Here is a 23,184-nt window from a genome sequence, read left to right on the forward strand (position 1 = left end):
TATTAACATTTAATAAAATGACATATAATAATATAGATAAAATATAAATAAAATAGCTATGACACTTGTTTAAGATATTTTGAACATTTTGTCTTTATTGAACTTTCTTTAAAAAAGAAAGGTTTCTTTATTTAAGATATTTTGAACAATGTCTTTATTGAACTTTCTTCAAAAGCAACTATTTTATAAAAATCTTACTTGAATTGAAAGAAAAAAAGTTTCAGCATTATTTAAAAATAACTATTGACTTTTAAAACTTACGCATCATTTAGATGAGACATTAAATCATCATGCAACAGTTGATAACACAGCATAATATTTGTTTTGTTTTTTTGGCATAGTTTTTACAAAAACAAAAAAATTTTTATAATTATTTTATCTTTTAAAAATTAAAAAAAAATTATTAATAAGAAAAAGATAAAGCTATTCAAATATAAAAACTATTACCTAACCAATACTGTCAAAAAGAAAACCTTATAGAAAACATTTTACGTAAAGACTTCTACAAAAAAACAGAGGATTAAAAAAATTTGTTAACTGCTAGAAAAAAATTAAACTAATCTTATTGAAATACAGATGCCTCTAGCTGCGTAAAATACACTTTATTAATAAGGCAACAATTTGAATTCATTTTTATATAACTTACTGCATGATTTAACATCATAATTATAACAACTTGAACATTTCCATATTCGAAAGTTAACTTTAAAAAACTACTACTAAACAACTAATCAATTAGTCGCGAAATGGGGGAATAAAATTTATTAGGTTAAACAAAATTTATAAAGTTTTATATTCAAGAATTAAAACTCTAACAAAAACTATAAAATTTAAAAGTAATATGTTTTAATTCATTGAGGGGTATGATCAAACACACCCTAAGGCATTAAAAAAATTACAAAAACTCTTAGCTGAAAGAATGCCTTAAGTGCCTGATAAGACCTAATTAGTTAAATGAAAAAAATAAATCATCTTAAAAACTGTTAAGCTTACCAGTAGGATCTGAAGGACTGGAATTCTCTAATACTATAATAAACAAAGCATTACTTTTTAATCTGCATGACATTAAAGCAACTATAACACTAATATAAGATTTTATAAAAATTGACATCCTATATAAAACTTCCTTTAATAATATTCTTTTCATAAAAGTCTTATTTGAAGTGAGAGAAAAAAAGATTTTGTTATTTATTTAAAATAATTATTGACTTTTAAAACATAGACATTATATGGGTGACAAACTCTATCATCAGGCAACAGTTGTTAAGCCACTTACAGCATGATATTTGCTTTTTTTTGGAATAGTTTTTACAACATCAAAAAAAAACTTTAACATTTTTAAACTTTAAAATAAAACTACCAAAATAGAAAAGATAAAGCTATTCAAATATGAAAACTATTACATAACTTATAGTGTCAGTATGAAAACCATATAGATAAAAAAATTAAGTAAAGATTTCTATAAAAAAAAGGTGATTAAAAAAAATTTATTAACTGCTGCAAACATTAAACCAACTTTCAAAGTAATACAGATGCCTCTAGCTGCATCAAACACACTATTTATAAGGTAACTATTTGTATTCATTTTTAAATAACTTACAGAATGATTCGCCATCATAATTATAAGCACTTGAATATTTGCATACTGGAAACTTAAGGTTAAAACAAAACAACTTATCGATTAGTTGCAAAATGCAGAAATAATATTTTTTAGGTTAAACAATGTTATTAATGTTTTTTATTCAAGAACTAAATATCTAACAAAACAAAATAAAAAAATTCAACAATAATTTGATGTTTTAAATCAATGTAGGGTATGACAACACACCTCCTAAGGAAGTTTGAAAAAAAAAACTAAAAAAACCAAATATTGAAAGATACTCATTATAATATGATTAGCAGCAAAGTATTATTACAAATGTTTTTAATTTATCTATTAAATATAACAGAAAGTATACGATTTTCAAGTTTAAAGAAACAAAGTGCAAAGCATGGAGTTTAAAATTCTCTTTAATAAAAAGATCTCTATATACCTTTAAGACCCAATTTAATAAATGAAAAAAAAAAATCATCTTAAAAACTGTTAAGCTTACCAGTAGGAGCTGAAGGACTGGAATTCTCTAATACTATAATCAACAAAATATTACTTTTTAATCTGCATAGCATTAAAATAGTAATATAGTTTTTTTTTAAACAATATTATCAATATGAAAATCTTAAGGAAAACATTTTATGTAAAGACTTCTACGAAAAAAAAAAAAAAAAAAAGAGTAAAAAAAAAATTTGTTAACTGCTAGAAAAAAGTTAAACCAACTCTCATAGAAATACAGATGGCTCTAGCTGCGTCAAACACGCTTTATTCATGACCTAACTATATGCATAAATAGCCTTAAGTGCCTAATAAGACCTAATTTATTAAATGAAATAAACAAATCATCTTAAAAACTGTTAAGTTAACCATTAGGAGCTGAAGGACTGGAATTCTCTAATACTATAATAAATAAAATATTACTTTTTAATCTGCATTGCTATAAATAGTAATTAAATACCGCTTTTTAATCTGAACAGCATTAAAATAGTAAAAATAATAAAGAAAAAAACTGAAAATAAACATTAATAACTAATTAAACATTTAAAAAAATAACATTATTTTAACTTATAACATTCATTTAACATTATTAAATATAACAGAAAGTATACGATTTTCAAGTTTGAAGAAACAAAGTGCAAAGTATGAAGTGTAAAATTCTCTTTAAAAAAAAAGATCTCTATATGCCTAATAACACCTAATTTATTATGAAAAAATGAAAAAAACAAATCATCTTAAAAACTGTTAAGCTTACCAGTAGGAGCTGAAGGACTGGAATTCTCTAATACTATAATAAATAAAATATTACTTTTTAATCTGCATAGCATTAAAATAATAATAAAGAAAAAAACTGAAAATAAACAATAACTAATTTAACATTTAAGAAAATAACTTTAACACTAATATCAAAATTTATAAAAATTGACACTGTCTTTTATGAAAACTTTTTTGAAAAAATTCTTTTTATTTGGCATAGTTTTTTTTTTAAACAATAGTGTCAATAGGAAAATCTTAAGGAAAACATTTTACGAAAACACTTTGTTCATAACGTAACTATATGCAGACCTTAAATTAGGTCTTATAAAATATAAGACCTAATTTTTTAAATGAAAAAAACAAAAAAACAAAAAAAAAGAGGATGAAAAAAAACTTGTTAACTGCTAAAAAAAATTGAACCAACTCTCATAGAAATAAAGATGCCTATAGCTGCATCAAACACACTTTATTAATAAGGCAACAACTTGTATTCATTTTTATATATCTTACTGCATGGTTAAACAACATTTATAAAGTTTTATATTCAAGAATTAAAACTCTAACAAAAACTCTAACAAAAACTCTAACAAAAACTCTAACAAAAACTCTAACAAAAACTCTAACAAAAACTCTAACAAAAACTCTAACAAAAACTCTAACAAAAACTCTAACAAAAACTCTAACAAAAACTCTAACAAAAACTCTAACAAAAACTCTAACAAAAACTCTAACAAAAACTCTAACAAAAACTCTAACAAAAACTATAACAAAAACTATAACAAAAACTATAACAAAAACTCTAACAAAAACTCTAACAAAAACTATAACAAAAACTATAACAAAAACTATAACAAAAACTCTAACAAAAACTCTAACAAAAACTCTAACAAAAACTCTAACAAAAACTCTAACAAAAACTCTAACAAAAACTCTAACAAAAACTCTAACAAAAACTATAACTAAAACTATAACAAAAACTATAACAAAAACTCTAACAAAAACTCTAACAAAAACTCTAACAAAAACTCTAACAAAAACTATAACAAAAACTCTAACAAAAACTCTAACAAAAACGCTAACAAAAACTCTAACAAAAACTCTAACAAAAACTCTAACAAAAACTCTAACAAAAACTCTAACAAAAACTCTAACAAAAACTCTAACAAAAACTCTAACAAAGACTCTAACAAAAACTCTAACAAAAACTCTAACAAAAACTCTAACAAAAACTCTAACAAAAACTCTAACAAAAACTCTAACAAAAACTCTAACAAAAACTCTAACAAAAACTCTAACAAAAACTCTAACAAAAACTATAACAAAAACTATAACAAAAACTATAACAAAAACTATAACAAAAACTATAACAAAAACTATAACAAAAACTATAACAAAAACTATAAAAATTTAAAAATAATTTGCTGTTTTAATTCATTGAGGGGTAAGATCAAACACATCCTGAAGCATTAAAAAAAAAAAAAAATTAAAAAACCCCTATGCTGAAATATACTTATTATGATATGAGTAGCAGCAAAATATTATTGTAAATGTTTTTTAATTTATCTATTAAATATAACAGAAAGTATACAATTTTTAAATTCAAAGAAACAAAGTGAAAAATGTGGAATAGAAATTCCTCTTGAAAAAAAAGTGCCTTAGGTGCCTGATAAGACCTAATTTATTAAATGAAATAAACAAATCATCTTAAAAACTGTTAAGCTTACCATTAGGAACTGAAGGACTGGAATTCTCTAATACTATAATAAACAAAATATTACCAAATTATTTTTAATCTGCATAGCATTAAAATAGTAATAAAGAAAAAAACTGAAAATAAACAATAACTAATTTAACATTTAAGAAAATAACTTTAACACTAAGATTTTTTAAAAAAAGGGTTACTATGAAACAATTCTTTATCTGTTAGAAAAAAGCCAAACAACTCTCACAAAAATACAGATGCATATAGCTGCGTCAAACGCATTTTATTTATAAAGTAACTAATTGTATGCATTTTATTATAACTTACAGCATGATCTGTTATGTTTTTTTTTAAACTACGAAAAAAATATATAAGATAAAAAAACATACCTGACAATTATGATTTTATTAACTATTTTAAAGATTTTAAAATAGTTTAATAAAATATTTTTTAAAATATGAATAATATTTTTAATAATATTATTCATATTTTAAAAAAGATTTTAAATATGAATAATATTATTATTACAAATTATTAAATAGAGATTTTCATAAATTTAAACTGATAAAAAAATGTATGCTGAAATGAGCACAACTAGGTCTAAAAAGTGCCAAACAAAATATACAACAGACTATGCAATGCTCTTAATCAAGCATGTTTAAATAAGTAAAATATATCTACATTAACACAAACGAATGTTAGTTTTGTTTCATGAGTAAATTAAAAAAAAAAAAAAATAAGTCATTATCAGAGACCATGAAACTTTTATTTAAAAATATGAGTTTTTGCCTTCAATAAGGTAAAACTATTTGGTATAACCATGGATAAAGATCTAAAGTTTGGGGAACACATTAAACGGTTATGCAATAAAGCTAATGGTAAACATTTTGCTTTTTCATACATAAGAAATTTTTGATCCAGTGATAAATATGATTTGCTGTTTAATGCTTTTATTTTGAATAATTTTTCTTATGGTCCTCTAATTTAAATGTTTAGTTTAAAATTAGATGACAAACTAAGAAAAAAAATTATGAAAAAATCTTTAACTATTGTCTATAGAAGATTTTATTTGTCTCAGGATGAGTTATCAAAATTTTGATAACAGGGATTCATCTTTAAAATTAGAGATTTCTTATGATAGAAACTTTTAAATTCATTAATTCTCTCTTAATTTAGACTGTCATTGAGTCCTCCTCTTTACATCTTCTTGGATTAAAGTTTCTTTTGACCTTTCAATGAAGTCGTATCACTATATTTCAATGAAATCGATCGCTAAATTAGCATCTGCTAAGGTTGCTTCTTTTTATAATCCTCTTCCTCTTCTAGACAGATACAGTAAAAAAATGAGACTTTGCTGAATGTGTTTTTAGACCTTGTCTAAAAACGCATTCAGCAAAGTCTCATTTTTTTACTACATCTGTCCTTGAATGCTCTAACAACTTTTATTTGTCTAGTTTTTTCCCAGCATTTCAACTGTTTAGAACTCTTCCCACCTTCATATTTTCCTGATTCATACAACCTTCAGCTTTTCAAATCTTCTGTCATCTGTTTCCTTGCTCTATAAATCTATTCTTTTTTTCTAGTAACTCCCAACTTAATAGTAATTGTTTGCAGCTTTGTTAGGAGTGAATCAGAATTTAAAAAAAATTGTCTACATCCAGAATTCATGAAGAACCTTTTCACTATAAAAAATCTTATGTATAAACTTTGTTGAAGCAATACACTGATTTTACTAAAAACAATGACTAAATAAATAAAATGTACTGATGCAAACAAATATTAGTCTCTTTCAATGAAAGAAAAATTTAATAAAACAATAAAATAAAATAAACATTAATTTAAACTTGAAATGTGCATAAAAAATTTCGTATATACAATAACTACTACTTTTTTGAATACAATAATCATAAATAAATATGCTTCTAATCAATATTCCATTGTCTATAACGGAAATTATAAAGAAACAAAGTACAAAAATAAAGTTAAAATTTCACTTAAAAAAAAAGTTCTTGATAAGAACTAATTTATTAAATTAAAAAAACAAATCATCTTGAAATTGCTAAACTTACAAATAGGAGCTGGAGGATTGGGAATCCCTATAAAGATAATAAACAAAAAATTACTTTTTATTTTGTATAGCATTAAAATAGATGATATTTTTATTTAAAAATAGAAGAAAAACTAAATATAAACAATAATAATGAAACCAACATTTTATAAAATAACTGTAACACTAATATGAGACTTTATCAACACTCATACTGTACTTTTTATACAACTTATTTTAAAAACAAACTTTTTATTAAAATGATACTTGAATTGAGAGTAAAAATATTTGAGCATTTATTTGAAACAATTATTGACTTATAAAACTGATAAAATGAGATTTTATCAATATTTGACCATTATTTGGGTGACACACTCAACCATTATGCAACAGTTAATAAGCCAATTACAGTATGATATTTAACTTTTTGGCATAGTATTTACAAATTCTAATGATTATAAAAACTAATTTCATAATATGGAAAAGAGGATACCATTTAAATATGTAAACTATTACCTAAATAATAAAGTTTTGAAGACATTTAAAAAAAAGCTTATAAAAAACATTAAAGATTTCAGTTAAAGAGCATTTATTTGAAATAATTATTGACTTATAAAACTTAGGCATTATATGGGTGACACATTCAATCATCATACAACATTTGATAAGCCAATTAAAGTGTCTTACTGTCAATTGTCTTATTGTCAATTGTCTTATTGTCAATTGTCTTATTGTCAATTGTCAATTGTCTTATTGTCAATTACTTTTTGCATAAACTAAGAGTTATAAAACTAATTTCTCTTTGACAAATTAAAAAATTATAATATGGAAAAAAGGATACCATTTAAATATGTAAACTATTACCTAACTAATAAAGTTTTGAAGACAACAGAAAAAAAGATTATAAATAGCATAAGTTTTTAGGTAAAGACTTCTACAAGAAAAAAACTTCTATAAAACAATTCTTTACCTGCTACAAAATAATTAAACCAACTCTCATTAATTATCTGTACTAAAATACAGATGCATATAGCTGCATTAAACACAACTATTTATATATATGTTTAATTATTTACAATTATTTATATACAATATTTATATACAATTATTTAAATATACATATATTTAGTTTAATATTAGTTATTTAACATAACTAATATTAAACTTTTTTTTTATAACTTACTGCATGAAGAAAAAACAATGATTAAACAATGCTATGAATGTTTTAAAATATTATTAAAAAAATAGTGATGTGTCAGGTACCCGTTTCGAATCCTGCACATCATTAGTTCAGCTGTTTTCCCAGATACCCAGAATCTGCCATTTTTTTGCAGTACCCAGCACAAAAGAAATTATTAATAAATATTTAACTTGAATGCTGTAACTATATGTTTAAGTGGAACTTTGAATTGTGTTGAAATATTATTAACAGGGTTGCTTTTAGTTTTAACTTCAACTAAACTTCTTGATATAAGTCTAAGAATGTTATGGAGTCAATAACCACAAAGTCCTATTTACTCAATATAGACGTGTCTCACTTAAGTTTTTTGATTATCATTTTATTCACAATGAAGAAGGTCTGCAATTTTATTTTATTTTATTTTATTTTATTTTATGCACATTTTCTGTAACTTTAATATAACTTCTGTAATATAACTTTTGATTAATTAGCGCATATAACCAATTATTTGGCAACAAATTATAAAAAAATATAAATTTAATATAACACAATTATAAAACAAAAATAAGTTAGCCAGAACATTACACTTTGAATTTGATAGAGTTAATTTTAATTTTAAAGCTCTCTTGATAATTTTGGCATTAAAGACGTAAGACGGCAAGTTAGGGATCATCCATAAAGTATATACACTCGGATGAGGGAGAGGGGGTCTGCAAATGACATATATGAGATGGAGGGCAGGGGCAAATTATGAAAGTAAGGAGACACTAAATTAAAAAAATATCATGAAATGTTGTAGGTAAATGTTTTTTAGGGAGGTGTGTATAAAAACATAAATCAAAATGCGGGAGAGGGGCCGAAATAAAAGTGTGTGTACTTTATGGACAACCCCTTATTCCAAATATTAACAACCTATTAATTATTATTTAATATTAAGAAACTTGATATAATTAGGCAAACTTAATTAGCACAAATTAAACAGCGCTATTTAGTAAAAAAATAATTCAGCAGAAGAGATTTCTAAAGCTTTTATTTCACCTTTTTAACATGGAATTGGTGCTGGGTATCCAGACTTGGACCAATGCAAACAAATACTAGTTTCCTTCATTGAAAGAATAATTTAACAAAACAATATCAAAAAATAAACAAAATAAATGTGCAGAAACACTATACATTTTTCTAAAAAAAAAATGTTTTACACTTTAATAATTTAAAAGAAATGTGTTTGTGATTGATACTTTATTGTTTATAAATTGTAAAACAGATCTTTATACAAAATACATCAGGAATATTTTTAAATTTATCTTTCAAATATAACAGAAGTATATGATTTTAAGTTGAATGTAACAAAGTATGAATTATGGAGTTTAGATTCTTCAGAAAAAAAAGTGCCTATAAAGACCTATTTTATCAAATGAAAAAAAAAAATCATCTTAAAAATTGTTAAGCATACCAACAGGAGCTGGAGTATTGAAAATCTGGTAATGAATAATAAACAAAATATTACTTTTTATTTTGTACATCATTAAAATAGACAATTTTTCTATTACAAAAAAAGGAAAAAATTTGAATATAAACAAAAACATGAAGTTAAAATTTAATAAAATAACTATAACACTAATACGAGAGTTTATCGACATTAATACTTTAGTTGATAAATTTATTTTAAAAACAACCTTTTTATTAAAATATTGTTCAAATTGAGAGCAGAAAAATTAGAGTATTTGTTTGAAATATTTATTGACTTTTAAAACTTAAGCATCGTTTGGATAAAAAGTTCAATTATCATGCATTAAGTGATAAGCCAATTACAATATGATATTATTAATTTTTGGCTTTTTTTTGGCTGAGTTGTATTACTAGGATTTTTAAAAATTAATTTGTCTTCTACAAATAAAAAAATAATAATAATATCGAAAAGAGGATACCATTTTAATAAGTAAACTAGTACCTAACTAATAAAGTTTTAGGAACATTAAAAAAAAAAAACTCTTGAAAATAATATAAAAAAAAAATTACTTTAAAGAAAGTCTTAAACTGCTATAAAATAATTAAACCAACTCTCATACAGATTTAAATAGCTGTGTAAAAAACTCTTTATTCATAAAATAACTATTTGCATTTATTTTTTTTAAACTTACGGCAAACATTGTCTACCATTTCAAAACCATCCAGACATTTGCAAGTAAATTTATTTCCATCGAATACCTCACATTTACTGTTGGCTTGACATTTTTGTAAAAACATACACAGATCTAAAACATGTATAAAAACAAAGGTTAAACATGTTTTACAATACTATAATAAACAATACAACACTATACAACTCTCTTTTTCAACAAAAGAATGGGATTCTCTTATACTATTACAAACAAAAAATTATTTTTCAATTTGTATTGTATTAAAATATTAAATTTTTTTTTTAAACAAAAAAGAAAAAACATAAACAAATAATAATAAAAAAGTTAACATTTAACAAAATAACTAAAACACCAATATGAAATTTTATCAATTTAGGTACTGTTGTTCAACTTTTTTTAAAAACAACTTTTATTAGAATTAAAAGTCAAAAAATTGAGCATTTATATGAAATAATTATTGACAATCACAACATGGTACTCGACTTTTTAACTAAATCTTTCAATAAAAGTAAAACTAGGCTAAATAGTGCAAGAAAACAATTCGACCACAGTTCTCGGAAATAAAACAATCTGTGACCACAGTTTTATTTTTTAGAACTTTTTTTTTGCAACTAATCAGTTGCAAAAAAAATGTTCTAAAAAATAAACTGTGGTCACAGATTGTTTTATTTCCGATAACTATAATTTCTATTAACAATTAAAAAGTTATAATAATAACTTGCTGATTTAATTGTGGCAGTCAATTAACTATAATTTCTATTAACAATTAAAAAGTTATAATAATAACTTGCTGATTTAATTGTGGCAGTCAATTAAATCAGCAAGTTATTATTATAACTTTTTAATTGTTAATAGAAATTATAGTTCTCGAAAATAAAACAATCTGTGACCACAGTTTTATTTTTTAGAACATTTTTTTTGCAACTGAAAAAAAGCAACAAATGCATTTGATGATCAAATCAATATTATACTTTTCAGTAGAATGTACTTTTTCTAGCAAGTTATAATTTTTTTTAATGTTCTCATAAAAAAGGGAGCATGTAATGCCAAAGTTCTATTTTCAGTACAATAATCCACGTACAGTGGACTCCTCAGTGGCCTCAGTCATCTGACCAAATATTTTTCATAATTGAAAAAATATGCTCTACAGGTGCAGATGTTCCTCGCAAACACAAAATGTATTCAATAACTTTTATCAGATTAGGTACACCAATGTCTTTTCCTTGAAAATGCCTGAATAATTTAATCCATTTCTCAACATAAGCGATTTGAACTTTTAATGAACTCCATTCTTCCTTTTTTGATGTAAAAAATGATTTTGCACTTGACTTCTCATCATAAAGAATTTTAATATCTGCTTTTTGTTGATCATCTGAACCATGAATATTGTTTATAGCTTCAGCAGATTGTTCAATATCCTCCCACTTCAGTTCGTGATCAAGTCCAATCCATGCATATATCTCAGCCCCACCAAAACTGTTTTCTCACAGTTCAATATAAGAGATACATTGTATATAAAATAAATTTACCTGTTATAAGTGAATTAACATTCTGGGCACTAAAATTTCTCAGCAATTAATATTAATTTTGTGGGACAAAGTTACTATTAACTCTTTTATCAAGGTTAGATTTTAATTTTCCAAAATAATGTCTGGTGCATTTGATTGACTTTTTTTCCATAACTAATACAGTTTTGTTAAACTTATTTAGCTATCCATGCACAAACCAGAAATATAACTCACCTGTTTCACTTTCAAAAAATGCTACCAAAGCACGTGGAATGTTTTCTTGAGAAATAAAATATGACTACAGTGGCTCAAACATATACAAAATTCTTTCAACTGCTCAGTGGCTCAAACATATACAAAATTCTTTCAACAAAGAAACAAATTTAGTACTTCCATGAAAATCACAAAATTCCTTCAACTCAGTTACTTTCAATTAGAAGACCATCCACAGCAGATTGAAGTGTATTGTGCACAATATGTGCACGACAACGAATGCCAACAATATTAACACCAAGTTTTTGTTTGAGCCTGTTGGAAACATTTTTATATTTTCTATATACTCCCCAAAAATTTGTGTTGCAGTTGTCAGAACAAAAAGCAGCTTTTTTTTTATTAAAGTAATGACACTATAATGTTGAAATTAGCTTATCAGTCAATATTTTTGATGTTTCACCATCAACAGATTCAAAATCCAGAAGTTTTAGTTTGACACCTTCCAGTAGTAAAAAGTACCTAACAACAACTGGTGATAGTTTAACTTCTTTTCTATTTGATGTGTCATTAGAAACACTTACAAAATGTGTCTTCTGTAAGTCATCATGTAACTCTTTTACAGATAAAGGTGCCAGAACATTTAAAATTATTGCTTAACATTTGGTTCTTGCAGCCCCAAACTTTGGTTCAAAAAACTTTGAGATTAGTTTTGAACTACAGTCAGATGTTTTGAAGCTCAAATCATGAATTGCTGTGTGAAAGTTAAATGTAGTCTCCTTTGCTGCAATAACTAAATCACCTTCATTGGTATCATCATTTTTTAAAAAATCCTTTAATAGATGAACAACTTGCTGCAGCCAAAACTCTAGCTTTGTGTTTGGCACACATTATATGGCTTTTAATACCTGCTTGTCCACCATGTGCAACAGAAAATTCTGTTAAACAATGCTGACAAAGCACTTTTTGCCCTCACCATTAATTTTTTTCACTAATGGGTAATCTTTTTGAAGTTCATTTGTAAATTTTCAACTTCTTTTTGGCATACTAAACAAACAAAAAATTACTGCTTTTACACTAATAGGGGAGAGTTGCTAAAATTGGAGCAGCACCTTAATTGGAACACATGCAGTAGACACATTATTTTCTACGTTTCGACACATTTTGAAAGTTATTCCTTCAAAAAATGCATTTAAATTATTAATTTAAAGCTTTTTCGCATCATTTTTTTTCAGTGATCTAATTTTGTGTTCACACTATATTGATTGCGCTGGGTAAACTATGGTGCTATAGGTTATATGGTTTTTTGTGTTTAATTTGATGGGATTTAAAATGCAAAATTACAATATAAACTTATCTTATAAGTTGCAACCATAAACCTTTAAACTAATACTTTACTTAGTGGCTTTTAATCAATAAATTAAGAGAATGTCATAACAGTTGAAGCTTTAATACAATTTTTTGTTTTAGACTTTAAGTTTGTCAGGGTAATACTAATCTTATAAAAAGTTTTGAATTAACTGTTTAAAATTTCACTGTAAATATAAAAATCATTTTTAATCAATTTTTGTTAATTTTATTAGTAACTGGATACTGTTTTTTTTTTTTTTAAATTGTTCTGATTAAGGAATCAAAGTGTTCCAATTTAAGGAATCAGTTGCCTTGATTGAAAACAAAATGGTATCTTAGCAGAAACAAATTTATTTCCAATAACAGTGCAATTAATTAAGTTAAATTATGGTTAAAAGTATAGTAGGGATGTCTCCCCTACACTAATAAAGTCAACGGTAAGCGCTATTTAAGATGATTCAAAAAAGGAGTTTGAATTTTTGATAAAACGCAGACCTAGAAAGTAATTGTTAGTATTTGTATTAGTGTCAAAAAAATATGATTTTCTGCGTCTGCGTTTAGTGTGCATTTTATTTGGGACAATGAAAAAAAAATCATTTTTTCCCGAAAGCGGGACACTGGGACAAATAGCACAAAACCGGAACAATTTCGGTCAAAACGGGACGTATGGCTAAGCCTATATATATATATATATATATATATATATATATATATATATATATATATATATATATAAATATATATATATATATATATATATATATATATATATATATATATATATATATATATATATATATATATATATATATATATATATATATATATATATATATATATATGTATATATATATATGTATATATATATATATATATATTAGATACGCAAAAAAAAAGAAAAAAAATTTTGAAAGAAGAAAGGTTAAGCTTGATTTTTATATGATTTTATATATGGTTACCTAACTTTTTTATGGATTATTTTGCTGACAATTTTCATGAAAATTTTGTCGATGTTCTCACATTAATTTCTTGCAGAACAAATATTGAGCCCCCTTTTTTTATTATTTATCCAACTTTCTACATGTATTTTTCTTTTATCTGCCAATTTTCAACCAAAAATAAATAGGAGCAGATACTTAACTAGGTGCAGCACTTTTGGTACTTAATTTCTGTTTTTTTATGATTTTTTTTTCGGTAACAGCAAACTATTAAAATACGGGGGTGGATAGGGGGGTCAATTCTTAGGAAAAAAATTTCAAGCTCTGCATTATTTTGATTTTTATTACTAGTAAAAATAGTATTTTAGTAAAAATAGATAAAAAGGATTTGCAAAAATATATTGATTCTTTAACAGATAGTAAGCTAATTTTTGTTTTTTCATAATTATATTATTGATAACTATTTTTAAAACAATAACATAATGATAAATGTAAAAACCTTACTATTTTTGTTTATCTAGGTAAGATTGTCTTAAGTATAAAAAATGAATAATGTCTTAGATTATAACTGTTTTGATTTTATTATTAGCTAACAGTATCATTTGACAGCTTCATTAAGACACCATATAAGTATAAAAACTTGTTAAGACACAAATAAGTATTTTACTAAGTAGTATTAATATTATACGTATTTGTGTCTTAAAAAATACTTTGTTTGTTTTTTTATTTTTTCTTAAAAAAATAAAAAAAATAAAAAAGTATTTGTGTCTTAAAAAATACTTTGTTTATTTAAATTACGTTGTTTGTTTTTTTGTTTTAGTTTAATTAGTTAAAATTGAAAATAAAAATGACTAATGTTAAAACACGAACTGAAACTAAACATGGTATGCTTGCACAACCTAGACCATTCCAAACAAATCAATTGCCAACTTCTGCTGATGTTTTTAAAGCATATGACTAATATGAAAAATAACAATTGCGCAAGTGTAACTGAAAGAGTAACAGTCATAGCTAATGAAATTAAAGCACTGTACAATAAAGCAAGTATTCCTACCATTGCAGTCAGCAGCTTAGATGTTTGCATAAAGAAACTAATTAACAAAGTACATGAGCTTGGTAAATACTCTGATGGTAAGAAGTCCTCTGCAACATTTAAATCAAGTTTACAGTTGTTGGACTAGCTAATCGATATTTGTCTGTGTTTTGATAACGGTGTTCGAGAAAAGTCAGCTTTTATTTCCACTGCCAAAAAAAATTCCAGCACTTGAATAGGAGTTCTGGATAGATCAAAAAACGGTATGGAAGATGGTAATAGAAAAAGTAGTTAAAGAAGAATTTACTAAGCTGCAAAAGAGAGGAAAAAGAGGAAGTAAAACATGCAACTTACCGATTACAGATAAGAAATTTAAGCTTGATAAAGAAATTGATCCAAATAAAACATATTGCAGTGATAATGAACAGTCAAAGTCAGATGAAGAATTTTTACCAATTGAGATGTCAGATGATAAAGTGGTGTCAAGTTCTGAAGTGATGTCAAGTGATAATGAGATGTCAAGTGATGAAGAGATCAAGGTTTACAACACTAAACATTATCCTGAGTTGTGTAAGGCCGTGGATAGGTGTAAAATCAGTAATAGGGATGCTTGCCTAATAGCAAATGCTGTATTAAAAGATTTAGATCTTATAACACTAGAGAATGCTTTTGATCCAGCAAAACTTTGTTGTCAGAGAAATATGTGAAGGAAAAAGGAAGTTTAAAAGCATGCAGTTGAAGTCCAAAAAGTACTTTGCATTGGATTTGATGGGAAGCAGGATATCACTTCTGTTAAAACAAGTGGCGGCCGACAAAATTTCAAAGAAGAACATTATGTGATAGTGTCATTTCCGCAAAACAAGTATGTCAATCATGTCACGCCACAAAGTAGTAAAGCTGTTGATATTGCACACGAGATATTATTGAGCACCAACAACATCAAGTTATCAGACACTTTAGCAGCAGTTGTTTGCGATGGTCTTGTTAATAACACAGGTCAAAAAAATTGAGTAATCAGAAATTAGAAGAAGATCTTGGGAGAACATTGCAGTGTTTGGTCTGCTTGTTACATGCAAATGAACTACGTTTTAGAAAATATTTCTCCTTTCTGGATTGTGGACGTTCAACGACTCCAGCTACTTCAACAGGTAAAATAGACATTGCACTAGATTTTGATATAAAAGATTTAGTTATTGTGAACTTTAAACATATACCTGCTAAAGTCGAGGATGTAAGTGTTGATGTTAAGAAAGATTTAAGCTCTGATCAGATATACCTTCTAAAAACTTGCTTAGCTGTTCAGCAGGGATATGCTGCTTGTGATCAAATATTGTTCCTCTGGACTACTAAGCCAGGAAATCTAAACCATGCAAGGTGGTTATCAAAGGCCAATCTTTTATTACGTTTGTATATGTCTAAGGAAAATCCTTTAAAACCATTACATAGAATTACAAGATTCACTGTAAATGTTTATGCGGCTTCGTGGTTCAACATAAAACATCATTCTTCCTGCCTTGACAGAGCAAGAAATTTTTTCTATCTTATGAAGCAGTGCTATGAACTAGGGAAAGAAGACTGGAAAATTCTTGAACCAGTGTTGCAAAATAACTGTTATTTTGCTCATCCTGAGAACAATCTTCTTGGAGGAGTTACAGTTGAAAATGTATCAATTCGTCAGTTTTCGTTTGGCAAAATAATTGACGCACGAGCTACATCACAAAGTAGTAAGATACGTGTCGTTGATAAATCAAGCATTGAGCTTGATCCGGAAGCTTCGTTGTTCATAAAGATGATTGACTGATCTGTTGCTATCGCAACACCACCAACGTTTTCATCAACTGTTTCTAATGATGATCTTGAACATTTCCAGTTACACGTTGATGTCATTTTCATGCAGTTGAAAGTACTATTAAAGACATCTCAGCAGCAACTATGAAAGTTTTCGGACACAAATCACGACATGGAAAGATTTTGCATTGTCACAAATCTCGAGCAGAATTACCGAAAATTGACTCTAAATCTGACTTCTTGAGCCATAATAAATTGCAAATAACTGAACAATTTGCTGTTATGTGTTGCCTACTACACTCTGGCTATTTCTCCTTCAAAAACTGGTTGCATTTTTAAATTTAATGTAACAAGATGTCGAGTATTGGAACATTTAATTTTGGGCATTAAACCAAGTATATTTACATTATACGATTATGCAGTAATTTTAATTCCCAAAGTTGCGGATCCACTAGAACTGCCGACCTAAAATTGCCTACCTGGTTTCTATGATTTATGGTAAGACCTTTGTATCAAAGTTTTTTTGCTAACTTGATGCCGACCTCTAAAAGATTAAGGTCGGCAAATTATTGACGACCTCATTTTTTCTAATTTTGAGGGTTGATATAAATATATATATATATATATATATATATATATATATATATATATATATATATATATATATATATATATATATATATATATATATATATATATATATATATATATATATATAGATAAGAGTATATAGAGATATATAGAGTTAGATAAGTGTTTTTTACTAATTAATTATTGCTCTGTTCTTTAAGAACATTGAGCACTCTATTTGTAAAATACACTAACATAATTTACATATATATATATATATATATATATACATATATGTATATATACATACATACATATATGTATATATACATATATGTATGTATGTACGTATGTATATATGTATATATATATATATATAAATATATGTATGTATGTACGTATGTATATATATATATGTATATATACATATATGTATGTATATATACATATATGTATGTATGAAGGTATGTATATATATATATATATATATATATATATATACATATATATATATATATATATATATATATATATATATATATATATATATATATATATATATATATATATATATATATATGACGACACAGGTTTTTTATACCCACTCAAATATAGAGTCAATCTTTATCACTATGAATCGTGAGCTTGACAACCTCAATGAATGGTTAAAAGCCAACAAACTATCTCTAAACAAAACTAAAAACAAGTATATTCTTTTTTCTAAATCCTCCAAATCTGAAACTTTGCTCCTAAAACTCCCAAACATAGAAAAAACTAACTTACAACGGACATTCTGCATTAAATTCTTAGGCGTTTTACTTGACGAACAAATAAGTTGGAAAGACCACATTAATTTATTAGAAAATAAAATTTTAAAGAGTATTGGAATTATATACAAGACAAAACATATGTTGGATAAAAACTGCTTAAAACTTATCTACTTTTCATTTATCCATAGCTATATCAGTTATTGTAATATTGCGTGGGCCAGCACTTATCCTTCAAAATTAACGTGTATCTTAAATAAACAAAAACAAGCAAGCCGCTTTATATTAAATGATAATAAATACAACAGTGCCAAACCACTGCTTAGAAAGGTTGGAGTGCTTGATGTTTATCAATTAAATATTTACAGTATTCTTTTATTCATGTTTAGATTAAAATATTGTATGCTGCCAAATATTTTTGACGACCTTTTTGTTATTATAAATAATAAAAATATCAAACAAAGTATTCATTGCATAACTATCATGTACCATCACGTAATTTCCTACTTTTTTTCTAAAGGACTTTTTTTTTTTTTTTAGAAAATTCTTGATAAAGACAGCTTTTTTTAGAAACTGACGATTTTGCCCATCCACTTCGAAACCTGTGTCGTCGGCCCTGTATATATATAATTCATGTAAATTAGTAAAAATACTTACCTAATTTTATCTTTGACAACTTGTTTCATCATCGGTAGGTTCATCAGGAAGGCTTCCTGATGAACCTACTGATGTAGTTTTTTATAGTATAAGCTTTTATAGTAATTAGATATTGAAACATAAAACAATGGTTAATCTACATATTTTACTTTTTAGCTCTTTTTAATTATTTTCAATGGAGTTTAGATCTGATACATGTGCTGGCCAGGGTAGAAGAGTAATACGTTGCCTATGAAACCACACTTTTACTGAGTTGATTATATGTGCTGTTGTGCAATCCTATCGGAAAATCAAGTATTTACGCCTTCCCAAAAATAATATAGGACTTTTTGCAATTATATTAATTAATGCTCCCTGTATAAATTTTAAAGTTTTGTCCCTTTTTGAGAAATAAATCCTCATATAACAATCAAGACGCCACCGTCTTGTACTCTTGGTACACCAAATCTTTCTTTATATTTCTCTGCAGTTTATCTTTTAACGATAATTTTTGATTCACAATTAACCGCCTCTAAATTTATTTCATCACTTAAATCAACCTTAAACCAAACTTTTGTTGACCAACGAAGTCTTTTATATACCCAGAGGCAATTTTACGAATAAAATGAGAGGTAAGGGTAAACGAATAAAATGTGGGTATATACAGAGGCACTCGCAAAATTGCCTCAGTATATACTCACATGTATCTTTTAATTCTATCTGTCACACTTAAAAACAGTTTTCTGATAGCATCACAGCAATTAATACTTTATTTATTAAGATACTTTCTAAATGTGCTATGACAAATTCTAACAAAACCTAATTAATTAATTAGTTTAATTAAGTCATAATTAAATAATTAATTAACTCTGTTGACAATTTTTAGTAGCTATTTTAGTATCTTTCCTTACACTTTGATAAAATAAATTTTGGTCCATATTTTTTTTTTTTTATTTAAATATATTTTGCTGTTCATACAATTATATAAAAAAAATTATTCCATAATAAAAAAGAAAATATATATATTTATATAAACAGGCGGGGGCTCAAAGAAGATATGGATGACCATAATCAACACAATCGTTTCATAGAGCCCCTATGTGAGCTTTTAAAAGTGCCAAGAAAATAAAGTTAATATAATAAAATAACATAAAAATAGAATTAAAAAAAAGAGATAAAGAGCAAAAACTCCGTTAAAATCTTTAAAAAAAAAAAAAAAATGACAAAACTCCGTAAAAAAAAAAATTTTTTAAAAAGAAAAAGAAAAAAAAGACAATAAAAGGAATGAGTATATCAAAAAATTAGGTTAAAAACGATAATGTGTATTAAAGAAACGATAGTGCATTTGTTAAGTTTAAAACTGTCATTTAATTTCAAAATTTCTTTTTTTATATAAAACTTAAATGAATTTACTGTTTTCACTATATTGATGTGGTTATTTTTAAAACTATATATGGAACTGAAATTTTTTTTGCATGCAATTAGCACCTGTGCAATGTGCATTAGCATGCAATTAGTACCTGTGCAGCGAGAACTTAAACAACTGTAACCACTATTTATATTTATTGATTTAGGGTTTATGAATTAAAATAATATATCATTTAATCAAGGCACATGCAAACGTGTATTTCTGCACGTCAAACGTGCCCGCTAGCACGAGTATAATTTTTTAACAACCAAATATAATTAAATAAAATATTAAATGTTTTTGCATTTTAAGATACTAACAAGTTCAAACACTTATTGGCTTTCCCTAGATATTTTTTAACCTTTGCAAAGGGAATACTTGATTTATAATCTAACCTTGGTCTATGATCTTATAAAAACATAATAGATTCGATATTTCGTAATTTTTATTTGTGATATTTTTTCTGTGTTTTGAAAATCTTGCGTTCCAAATCAATTTGTTGACGCTTTCTAGAGCTTTCCTTAGAGTTTTGAGCATTAAGCAAACCATATTGCATTAAAAAAATATCTGTAATAATTTATTTAGAACCCTAAATTTATCATAGTGAATTAAATAGGAAGTTTTTGTAAATTCAATTAGGGTTTCACTAAGGGTTTCAGGAAAATATCCCCCAGAAAAAATCTCTCCCGGAAAATATCCCCCTCTTCCGAAAAAGTCCCCCCGGAAAAAATGAAATTAAAAAAAAAAAATTGTTTTGAAATTGATAGATTGCTTGCCCAAACCAAGACCTCAGTCAATGTAGAGGCACTCCTTGCATGTTCTACTTATTTTTCAGTCGATGTATATACACTTCTTGTATGTTCTACCTATTTGTCAGTCGATTTATGAAAATAAAGGATTAAAGTTCTGTTTGTATTATAATACGTATGTATAAAATATTTATATTATAAACAACTATTATATTGATATATCGTTTATTTTATGTGCTGTAAAAAAAAATCCATGGGGATTTTTCCGAGAGGATTTATTCTCATGGGGATGTTTTCAAGGGAGATTTTTCGGGGGAATATCTTTCGGGGGTATTTTTTCCCGGGGGATTTTTTTACTGCTAACTAAGTCTTTTGTTTTTTATCTTTAACTCATGTTTTAGAAAAGATTTAATCTTCTCATTTTTAAATAGAAGCTTTAAACAACACTTTAAAATCGTGTGGTAAGGTCTTAACTTTAGCGATTATTTCAAAAAAAGACGCAATGAAAGTATTTGATTGAGTATTACAATGACGTCCGAAAATAACTATTTTTTCAAAAAAAAGAGGGGTTTAAATGTAAAAAACTATGAATTACCTAATTTAAAATATCTCTTCAAGGAGTTAGTAAGTGCAGCAAATCTTCGAGAATTATTTTGAACAAAGATTATTAATTAATTTTAACCTTAATTAAACGTAGAACAAATCAGCTTGCACTTATGTTTTTAATTGTGCATATAAAGTTACATACTTTAATTGTGAATCATAAAAAAATGTATTATTTTTAAAATAAAAAATAAGATAAAATATATTTTTTTTTACTTAGGGCAAAGTAGTTTAACATAATTATTATTAGAGATTTGAAAATTGATTACTTATAATGTGAAATGAACGGTAAAATACATTTTTAAAATTTATGTTCATTGTTTTTTTACTTTCACGTATTTTTTTTTTTTTTTTTTTTTTTTATTTGTTTATTTCGCCGTTTAATAACTTTTACAATTTACAAGCTTTATAAATAAAATAAAAAAACTGGCGGGGCAAGTAGAAGACATTATTTTGTCTTATCACCGAGCCCCAATCGTACGTATTTACAATAGCCGGATAATATATTTATACTTTACAAACTATTTATTAAAAATTATAAATGTAAAAATAAATAACAATTAGTTTAAGAAATACTTCAAGAACAATATTCATGTTAAGAGTAATAATCAAGTAAACAAGAAAAACTGAAAGAAAAGTAAAAAACAAAAACAAAAAATAAATAAATTAATTAAAGAGCACGTATTTTCAAGAGCCACACTATATACGTATATTATACAAAGTATTTGTTGAAGAATATGAAAATAAAATTTTTAACAATTTGTAATAAAGTAATATTTAAATAAAGAACAAAAAATTCAAAATAAAAGAGTACCTAATTTAAAAAAAAAACCGTTTTATGTGTGTATATTTCTAACCAATTTAATTAAAAGTAAAATAAATAACAACTCATTAATAGTTAAGTAAAATGTTGAAAAACTAAGATTTCACCAATAACTTTTAAGATTAGAGGAAACACCATAACTCAAATAATGAAAAAACTAACAAACAAAAATTGATAAATTGATAAATTCTGATACATATTTTATATAATTGATTTTTAGTTTAAAAGAGGCATTTAAAATCGGATATATTAAAATCCATATGTAATAACACCTGTTTCGATTCTTTTTTAAACTGATGTATACTAACTTTTTCCGTATTTGCAATATTAGGAAACTTTTTCCACAAATAGGGTCCACGATATTGAATTGAATATGTAATTTGTTTTGAATTATATTTAGGGACAATGTAGTTATTATTTGAAAACTTTGTCGGATATTTATGCTCTACTTTTTCAAAATAGGACTGAAATATTTTAGGAGATAGTCCCATTTTTGTTTTATACATAAACATTAAAACTTGATGTAAGTTTATTTTATAAACATTTAATGCGCCCAGTATACGCAGAAGAGGCTCGCATGGTACAATTTTATCAGCTCCAAATAATATTCTGCAGGCATGTTTTTGTTTCACATATGTTATTTTGTTTCACATATGTTAAAGTATATATTTTAGTATATGTTGAGGATTTTTTTTTTTGTAATTTCTTGGCAAAAAGTAGTTTACTTTAATATTAAAAGTCTAAAACAAATAAAACTTAAACTTTATCTATGTGACTTTTTGCCGTTTTTGACCTAATCTGCCTCACTGAGCGTTGATCGGACACAGCATAATAAAATAACACATAGTCTTGCTATTTCCTGTTGATTTCAGTGTTGTTTAGATAC

General features: G+C 25.6%; 1 protein-coding gene across 20 annotated transcripts in view; it reads right to left on the reverse strand.

The window, feature by feature from the left end:
* LOC136089273 (adhesive plaque matrix protein 2-like) overlaps positions 1-23,184 on the reverse strand; it is a 68,266-nt gene that overhangs the window by 41,914 nt on the left and 3,168 nt on the right. For 4 of the 20 annotated variants that reach the window (XM_065815124.1, XM_065815138.1, XM_065815127.1 and 1 more), the window contains exons 2-6: positions 9,916-10,029; positions 6,617-6,643; positions 4,570-4,602; positions 2,844-2,876; positions 994-1,026 (exon numbers count right to left, since the gene is read on the reverse strand). In XM_065815124.1, coding sequence (XP_065671196.1) covers positions 994-1,026; positions 2,844-2,876; positions 4,570-4,602; positions 6,617-6,643; positions 9,916-10,029 — 240 coding nt within the window. Of the gene's footprint in view, positions 1-993; positions 1,027-2,093; positions 2,127-2,458; positions 2,492-2,843; positions 2,877-4,569; positions 4,603-6,616; positions 6,644-9,915; positions 10,030-23,184 lie in introns of all 20 variants that reach the window. The other 16 variants (XM_065815120.1, XM_065815131.1, XM_065815128.1 and 13 more) reach the window with 8 other exon arrangements.

The sequence above is a fragment of the Hydra vulgaris genome, chromosome 13 (assembly GCF_038396675.1).
Source record: "Hydra vulgaris chromosome 13, alternate assembly HydraT2T_AEP".
Classification (NCBI taxonomy): domain Eukaryota; kingdom Metazoa; phylum Cnidaria; class Hydrozoa; order Anthoathecata; family Hydridae; genus Hydra; species Hydra vulgaris.